General features: G+C 38.6%; 1 protein-coding gene across 1 annotated transcript; it reads right to left on the reverse strand.

The window, feature by feature from the left end:
* Positions 1–220: 220 nt before the first annotated feature.
* LOC308115123 (V-type proton ATPase subunit C 1-A-like) lies at positions 221–7,325 on the reverse strand. The gene is made up of 13 exons (XM_080472472.1): positions 7,192–7,325; positions 6,160–6,332; positions 5,571–5,638; positions 4,560–4,645; positions 4,244–4,338; positions 3,658–3,749; positions 3,321–3,419; positions 3,174–3,242; positions 2,916–3,008; positions 2,404–2,497; positions 1,578–1,675; positions 1,340–1,466; positions 221–594 (listed from the first exon to the last, which is right to left on the reverse strand). The coding sequence occupies exons 2-13, from the start codon at positions 6,289–6,291 to the stop codon at positions 496–498; spliced, it is 1,152 nt and encodes a 383-aa protein (XP_080328598.1). The 5' UTR covers positions 6,292–6,332; positions 7,192–7,325; the 3' UTR covers positions 221–495.
* Between the last annotated feature and the right edge of the window lie 1,666 nt (positions 7,326–8,991).

Genomic DNA, 8,991 nt, shown 5'->3' on the forward strand with positions numbered 1-8,991 from the left:
GGGCTCGCCCACAATAATCGAGAGCACACACTTGGATGTGGTTGCCATGGGTATCATGATGGAACCACCAGTATGTAAACACAAACTCCTGAACACCGACACAGAAGATGAAGCTATCAACACACACGAGCACAAGTGGAATGACGGTGAGCATACAGCATCAATGTCTCCAAATTCAATTCATATCCAGAAATGCTGATTATCTGTGTGGCTTCAACAGAAAGACACATTTGTAAACAAAAAAAATACAATATTTAAAATCTCTCTTTTTTTTTTTTTTTGTCCCTTGGTTGTAAACGTGGTGGCAGCTTGAGCCTTTGCACCACGAGGAATGAACATGCAGCACTGTCATTCAAGCAGCTGGTGTGGATGGAGGGAGGGAGGGAGGGGTGAGGAGGAGAAAGGCAGTGAGGGTGTGGGGACGGGGAGGTTCGACCCGGGGAGAAACATAATTTAATCAACATTCAACAGGAGGACAGAAATGGAAAAGAAGTGTTACACTTTGAAATCCAGCAGGTTGCAGTCAATCTTGTAGTAGACGTATGGATAATACTCCTGCTGGCTCAGGTTCAGGCCTGGGATGTCCATCGCCGACTGCAAAGGAAGAAAAAAAAAACAACACCTCTTTAATAGACTTTAATTTTGGTGTGAATTAAGTCACAAATAACTTTAAATGATAAAAGAGAAACGGTTACTCTCACTCAGTTTTATGTACTTATATTTACAGAACAATGCTTTTTACTGGACTAGCCCTTCTACGTACTAAAGAAATGGAGCGCCTGTCACAAGATATAACAGTGACACAGGAGAGGGAGTTGTGGGCGCAGCAGTAGAAACACCTTTACATCCCAAATCAATATTTCTGAACAAGTAATTCTCAGCAAACTGATTGAGAACTATTTGAGACTCTCGTAAGTCATAATAAGAGCATCAATTACAATATAATAGTGATTGACAAAACAAATAAATCCTGTTCTCAAGATGCATTACTTGATTTTGTTATGGTGCCTTCACACATCTTTTTACATTTTGCTTTTTTCTTTTTGTAAACGGCTCATTGATTTTCTTTGTGCATCGCAAACCTCAACTTAAAAATCGAGAGTATTTAGAATGTTTCGTTCTTTTTGTTTGTCATGCAGTGTGAGTTTGGAACGGTTTCATTTTTCAATGCGTTAATTTAAGGATGTTCTCAAGACTAAAATCCAAAACAACAGAGGATTGTCTCTTTGTTCCAGCATTGGGGTCAAATACTGACAGATTACTTCGTCAGCTGACGTATAAACACACGTCTGATGTTTTACTTTCCCAGTTGTATCCAGTGTGTTACTGAAGCACTCACATCAATAATAGCTGCTGCGCTGCTGTCCAGATGCTTGTACAGCTCGTTGAGAACCTCCCTCAGCCTCTTCATGGTCTTCTTGCTGGGCTGCAGGAGCATGGCCTGGAAGTTGACCGGCAGCCCGTATCTGAACAGAAACACAGCAAGAAAAGAATGAGTGCCGCTGCAGGCTTTAACGCCGAGAAAAGAAAAGCATTATCAAACGATGTTTAGTCATGTATGGGGGTCTGAGAATTACCGTAAGACAGATTCCACAAAGACTCTCAGTCCTTTAATGTGAATCCACGCGATGAAGGCTTCACTGAAGTTCACTTTCAGCCATCGCACGAGTGGACCCTACAGAGAGGAACCACAGCAACAACGTTTATCTTCAACATGGCTGCTGTAAATCGCTAAATGACTTTAGCCCTCAGATTGTCTGCAGGAAGCTTCTCAAGGTCTTATAAAACCCCACGTATTGAAAGCAGATGCAGAAGCCATTACTCTGAAGAGTTTTTGTTTTTTTTCATTAGTCCTGCAGTGGATTTTATGTGTAGTCAGGAGTTTCTGTCTACGTGTGGCTGGGACAGCGGCTCTGTTTCAGACTGCCTCACACAGTAATTGGTTGTTTTCTGGCAAAAGCAAACACTCCAGTTTTATCACACAGAAACGGGAAGAAACAACATCCGACCTCAGACTCTCTAAAGGAGACAACCCGGTTCTTATCTTATCGTGAAGCGTCTGGACTTGCTCTGAGTTTTGAAGAGGTTTAACGTGTTATCGGAGCACTCATCTTTCTAATTCAAATGTAACATATAGGCTAAATCAAGTTCAAATGAATTCTGGGTCATCTGAGTTCATCAGTACTTGACTGGTTCCAGATAAAACGATCAAGTCAAATTAACCACATTATAAACAGAACATCAGGATTCATGAGGACTTCATGGCAGTCTTGGGCTGAAGACAGTTCATCTCTAAACTGAGAGGGTTCCTCACTTCTGAATTATGGATGAGGAACTGATTCAGCCTCTCACATGCCTTCCAGACAAGATACAGGGGAAACTGCAATGTTATACATCACGTACAAACTGCTTCTTCTTATCCGTGGAGAGTCGGTTCATCTCCTCTTTGTCTGCCTTCATCTCCTCCTCATTGTACTGAAAGTCTCTCACTGTGAACCTTTGAATGACAAAGGACAGAAATCAGCCTCTTCCACAATAAACCCAAGAACACAATATATCCTGAACTCAGAAGGCAAACAATTGATTCACAAAGGTGCCGCCAAATGTTTTGACTTCAGCCACATCAGCTATCCTTTCACTGGTTTGCTGTGACTTTTGCAATTGGTTTTAAAATAATAAATAGTTTTTTGACCAGATTGTGCTTTTTTTCTCATTTATATAGCCTATGTTTTATTTTATTATTTTTGTTGTTTTTATAATTTGATATTTTACAAGGTGACAAGTGAAGTCAAAAATACATTAAAACAGTTCTCTGCAACTTGTTTTCTTCTTTTATGCGGCTTTCTCATGTGTAAAACTTTGGCTTTTCTTTTTGTGGTGTGTTGTATGAGGCTGGTAGGGCTAAAATCTCTCACTTGTTTTCTCTGGCTTTGTGTTTGAAGTCATCGATAGCTTTCCTGAACAGAGTGACGCCGAACAGTCCGCTGTCATTGTCCTCGTAAAGCAGACTGGAAGAAAGCAGGCGTTTAGTGCAAGCAGCAACATAAACAACGTGGTCAGATTATCAATGCTGTAATAGAAAATACAAATGAAATCTAAAACATGTGTAACGAACAACCCAGTTAAGTACCAATGTATTAACTAATATATTCTATATGAATGATGTGACTAACTTAGAGGATCGAGGCACCACCATCTCAGCAAGTGTTTCATATACTTTCTGCCAATCAGTGTATCCTGTCCTGAAAGAAGAGGGGAGTAGGATTACATTCAATATGGCAGCCGTGTGATACTTTTGATTCAGGGGTTTAAATACTCACTTTGGTACGACCACCAGCAGTGTGATTAGGTACTCTGAATCGAGTACAAAATCTTCCTTCTTGACGATGTCAGCCAGGCTCCTGGTCAGCAGGCTCCCCCTAGTGGCAAACCGCAGTGTTACAATAGCAAACACTTCATGGGGGTAAAAAACCTTTCACTCACAAAAACATCGAGGTCAACAGAAACAGAGCCAGTGATCTTTAATGCTATGAGCAAAGATGGATTAAATACAAAGAAAGCACCCCCACTGAATTCCCATCTCACAAATACTGAAAAATATCATCAAAACATTTGATGTGGTGTAAATGAAATAATTTGTCCATGTGGGCTACTCACGCATTCTTTCTCTCCAAGTTCTGCAGATTTCCCTTCAGGTTATTGTAAGCTGATGCTCGACTCTTCAAGTCATTGTCAATCTGGGTAACTTGCTGTTAAACATCAAAAACATACCAGATTATTCACACAAACTAAAGAATACACAGAAAAACACAAAAACCTGACAAGGTTATGCAGATACATTGAAACTAAATTAAATCCAATGGAAAAAAATGTTTCCCCCATGACGTTAAATCTCATATATATTTTAGATTGATTACATATAAATGGAAATATTCTCAACATTTTTGTTTTATTGTTTATCTTTTATCAAAGAAAAATTGTTATAGGACCAGAACTCATACCTAATTATATTAATAAAAATCTTACAAATATTTTTTAACTTTTTCATACATGTAGTATGTGTGAAAATTAATTCAAAAGAAAAACAAATCCTATATTCATTTTTGATGAGGCTCAGAAGGATAAATGGACTTAGTGTAGTACTTATTGAATTCCCATCAGAATACAAAAATGACAGTTATTACAAAATGATTTAAAAAAGAACCAAACAAACACACATGGGCAATCTTAGTAGCAGACATACCTTTGAGATGATTTCAGAGATGTTTTTAAGTGACTGCTTGATGGGGTATTTTGCCATGTCCCATTGAAATCTTGTAATGTAGGTGACCAGATCAACTACAAAACAGACATTATAACCCATCAGGCCAAAAACTACATATTTTCATATTATAGTAAGAAATATTATTACTATTACTTTAAATAGGTTGGCAACGGTAATTCCAAGATAAATACATGCAGATTTGGTCTCTATCGATTAACGTCCTTAAAAACCTAAGTACTATAATATAATCCAGACACAATGTGAACACACAACAGCACTATATCCTTCACTTTACCTCCATTGGCCAACAGGTTCTCTTGCACTTTGTCTCGGCTGTCCTCCAGCACGTCGGCCATGTACTGAGCCACCTTCTTCACCACACTGCGAACACCCAGCAGACATCAAAACACGCCGTGCCAACACAAACTTCAGGCACAAAGCCGCTGGAAACCACACATTCACGCTCGCACAACCACCGCGACCTCGTGCCCTCTTCCACCGAACACAAACGGACACACATATCAAAAAGTTTCACACACTCTTGCCAAGGTAATCTCCTGACAAGGCCATTTATAACATGACCGACTTTCAGGGTTCAAGCTTTTTAAACCACACTGCTCAGAAGCACATCAAAGCTGCAGTGAAGCCGGAGAAGGACTGAGAGCCAAGTCACATTTGATGCCTAAAACGCTCATAGGAAAGTGCAACGGCAACTTCTGGTTAAGCATCAACCGTAAAAGTAAATTTCAATAATGAATATAGAGTCAGACGGTAACGGAAAAACTCACTAAATGCTTAAGGAACTTAAATGTAGTTTATTTTCAGATACGCTGGACAGGAACTTCAAAGAGGAACTAGATTAAAGACGGGATATAGGCAAACAAGTGGAACCATGTTGCAAAGTTAGTCTTTCTCACAGTCTTGGAAATATCAAAAGATGGAGCTCAGGCACTGATGGCTCCGTGCGAGTTTTGGACGTCAACATTTCCAAAAGACGATAAATTATGTGCAAATATGCTCACAAGTCATCTGATATAAATAGGACTGAAGAAAGAGCTGCTGGTGTGTCAGCCATCTGTAAATTGCCAAGTTTAGACTGTGAGGCTCTCTACCCACAGGTCTCTGTGAAATTCCTCACTGTTACAAGGTCGGGAAAGGGATTAGAGAAGAGTGAAGCGGCTACACCTGAGCATGAGGGGGGGGGGGTCCTTTTTTAATTTCAATTTTAACACAAATTGATAGGAGAATAACTTATCTGGCAGCAAAGCAATGTTTGATTCAAGTGAGCGTACAGCAGATACTATACCTTTCAACAAAGGAATCTAACTTGGCCAGTTCATCGGACAGCCCCACCAACACATCAAGAGTCCCAACCTGTTTTCAAACACAAAGATACGAACAAAATATGAATAGATGAATAAATCACCAGACACGGCCAAGTCCTGAGATGTGGGGCATTTTTTAAGTGAGGTCAGCAGGTTTGTGTTTAGACAGTGACATGTGGGGTTCAGTCTGCCTGCGGTGACGTCCGGGAGGGGGGCCCTATGTGCTTAGGACGGCGCCTTTTTGTCCAGAGCCGCTCATGCATCGCTAACAGTTCCAGGAGAACATCACAGCCCCACAGAGCAGCGAGGTCAGTGGGGTTACACCACCTTCAGCACAGAGAGGAACCCAACCAGACAAGCCACTCTTGCTAGGGACAACTTCACCTGAACTTCAACATGCAAGCAACAGATCTGTGTAAAGGCTGCTTCCCATACACACAATCAGCTTATTCTTGACAGCGGATATGCAAGGTGAGTTACTTTAATAACACTCTCGCCTTGTACATAACTGTACTTTTGAAGTAGAAAGGAAAAAAAATAATAAGGGAAGAGAGAAAATGGTGTGCTCACTTTAAGGTCTGGGATGTTGAACTTGTGATTGGTGGAAAGGTTGTTGGCTCGCATGGTGGCTGCCATCATTTTGTCCCATGTTTGCTGGCAGGTTTTCTCACCCGGTGCAGAGATCAACCAAAACTCCGTCATGTTTAGATGACTGGTGCAGCTTAAGAAAACTAAAAGGAAGGCTGTATGTAGCCAAGTGAGGGGACAGTGTTATTAATAAACTGAACATTCAATTACAAAAAAAGAAATACAAATTAAAAGCTGCCTGTGCAAACAGAAACAGAACCAAAGATTACTAACAAGCAAATATGCAGACCACAAATTTGAGTGACATACATATGTTCACATTACAGTAGAGCTACAATATAATGAAATGCTTTAACACAACTAACAAATATAACACAGTCATCAAATATAAGTCCCTAAATTCTCAGTTAATAAAGGGCAATATGGTTGGGTTTCTGTATTTCTAATATCCCGCCCCTTTATGTAATATTTTCATATTAGAAGAAAAGACACCAGCATAGTAACACTTCAAACTAAAAGCTCAAAATTAACAAATAGATTAAAAAAAAAAAAAGATCATTAACTAGTACTAACTTTTGACAGATCACATCAGATCGTAGAAATTCATATAATGAAGAAAATAGTAGAATGTCCATAAAATAAAGCCACGATGCCAATACAAATAACATAATAATCTGTAAATATATTGGTGTGTTCATTGACACTATTATTGGTAGACAAACACTGTACATTCATTGCAGCTCTTACAGAGCAACAATACAAAGCCTATTAATTGTTGAAGGTGTATTGATGGGAAACACATTTTGACTCCTCGGCTGCTAACAGGGTTGACGAAGTAGAAATTAACAACTAAATACGGAAGTAGAAGAACTGAAGCAGTCAGAGAAGATGGTTAAGGTCAAACTGCATCCAGCAGGGATTAGCTACCGTTAGCCACTTAGCGAGCCGAGCTGACAGAAACCACAACACGAGCAGAAGATGTGATTGAAAGCTTTATTGAACAGTTTCACTCACCCGGATTTCAAAGGCGTGGCTGTTACCAGTAGAAAGCGGGGTTTTGTAGTGTTTCTACGGCTTGAGAGAGTTCATAATTTTGTGAGGTCTCCTGACAGCAGCATCACAGTCAGCTGATCACAGACTCTAACTCTGCCCCGGCAAAACGGGCGCTACACTGGCCACAGCGGCCTCAGCTGGCCGGCGGTGATACTGCAGCACAGGTGGTACACGGAGGAGGAGGACAGCATAAACAAATCCTTTTTGAATTATTAAGTACGTTTAATTAAGCTTAATTTTGTGTGTAAACACAAGGGAATTCTTTAAATAATTATATTTGTAAGCCCACACGTTTAGGATACAAATCTAACTCACAACCAAGGCATACAAATCACAGAGAGCCCAACATGCAAAATATGATTTATTCATTTAATAGTTAATCAGCTGTTTTAAATATTCAATCCGATAATAATTGTCTTACAATTTGAAAACGTAATAGCTTGACATGACTGGGTTTTCCTCCTCCGTATAAAAAAATGGAATAGAATAAAACTGCCTGTTTTTCTCTATTTTCCCCTCTTAGCTGATATAAATTGTTTTAAAAAAGCATAATTTAATCGGACAGAAAAAATCAAAGTTTACTATTATTTCTTATAAATGATAAGCTGTTACATTTATATTAAAATGATCTTACGATTCAGTAACACTTTTCTTTAAAATTATTCAAATGTTTTCTTCCTTTGCATAATAAAACTCATCTTTTTCTAAATTTTGCAACATTTCCCTCTCTAAACTGCAATCCATTGTTCTGAAATAATAAGATAATTCAATCAGAATTGTAATTTCAAAAAAAAAAATCGGAATTTTGTATTATTTCGACCCAAGGATAAGCTTGAATATGACCAATTTTATTAACTTAGAATCAGCTATAGGAAACTCAGGTGTATATGAGTGGTCTGAAGTGACATTTGGTTTTATTATTAAATCTGTTTATTTACTTTATATTAAGTTTCAGGAAAATATAATTTTAAAAAAATTGGTTTGTTTGAATTCACAATTTTCATAATAAGTATTCGGTTTGTCAAAAAAGCAAGCAGTTTTGTCTATTATTTTACAATAATAACAAGTTAACTTCAAATCTCAAAAAAACAGTCTTCATTCAATGTTTCGATTAATTGTTGTAGATCAACATTGTTGTTCGGGTTACAGTTAGATTTTATTTTATTTTTTAAAGTTGATAGAGGTTTACAAGAATAAGTATAGCACTGCAATATTCCATATTTAGAAGGTAAAGCAAGTTGTAAGATAGTTCAACAATTAATAGACTATGTAAATTCAGGAGATCAAAATAGTGGTACTTTACAGGAATCAGTATAGTTATCTGCCTGTGGTGTTATACTGTCTCCCCACTTATAAATATAAACACTCCACGCTTGCACATGTACAAGGCTCATAAAAACCTCAATATGTTGTAGGTTTACACCCGATGCGGTCCAATTTTCAAGAGAGGACTCCGTCGACAAACTTTAAAGTACCGTTGAGGTCGGAACAGTGAAGCGAAATTAGATGATGGAGACACAAAACATGCACAGTTCAGGTGCAGGTGTCCATTACTGTGACAGTTGCCTAGAAAATACAAACCGATGAGCTAATACCCTCCACAAAATGAGTCTTTCAAAGTAAATCACATTGGACAGTTGTTGATATCTCTGAGACTATCATAAAGCATGACTATATTTTGCTGAGGGGCTTTGACATTCAAATGCTGCCAAGAAATGAACAGAAATTCATTTTAACAGGGCTTTTTCCTCCCCTCTTTCT

This window comes from Lipophrys pholis, assembly GCF_963383615.2.
Source record: "Lipophrys pholis genome assembly, chromosome: 9".
NCBI lineage: Eukaryota > Metazoa > Chordata > Actinopteri > Blenniiformes > Blenniidae > Lipophrys > Lipophrys pholis.

Excerpts from the sequence above, each read along its gene's own strand:
- LOC308115123 (XM_080472472.1), bottom strand. The coding sequence starts at position 6,291 with ATGACGGAGTTTTGGTTGATCTCTGCACCGGGTGAGAAAACCTGCCAG. Across the intron at positions 3,750-4,243 it reads TCTCTGAAATCATCTCAAAG|CAAGTTACCCAGATTGACAA; the intron begins GTATGTCTGCTA and ends GATGTTTAACAG. Across the intron at positions 595-1,339 it reads GCGCAGCAGCTATTATTGAT|TCGGCGATGGACATCCCAGG; the intron begins GTGAGTGCTTCA and ends CTTCCTTTGCAG.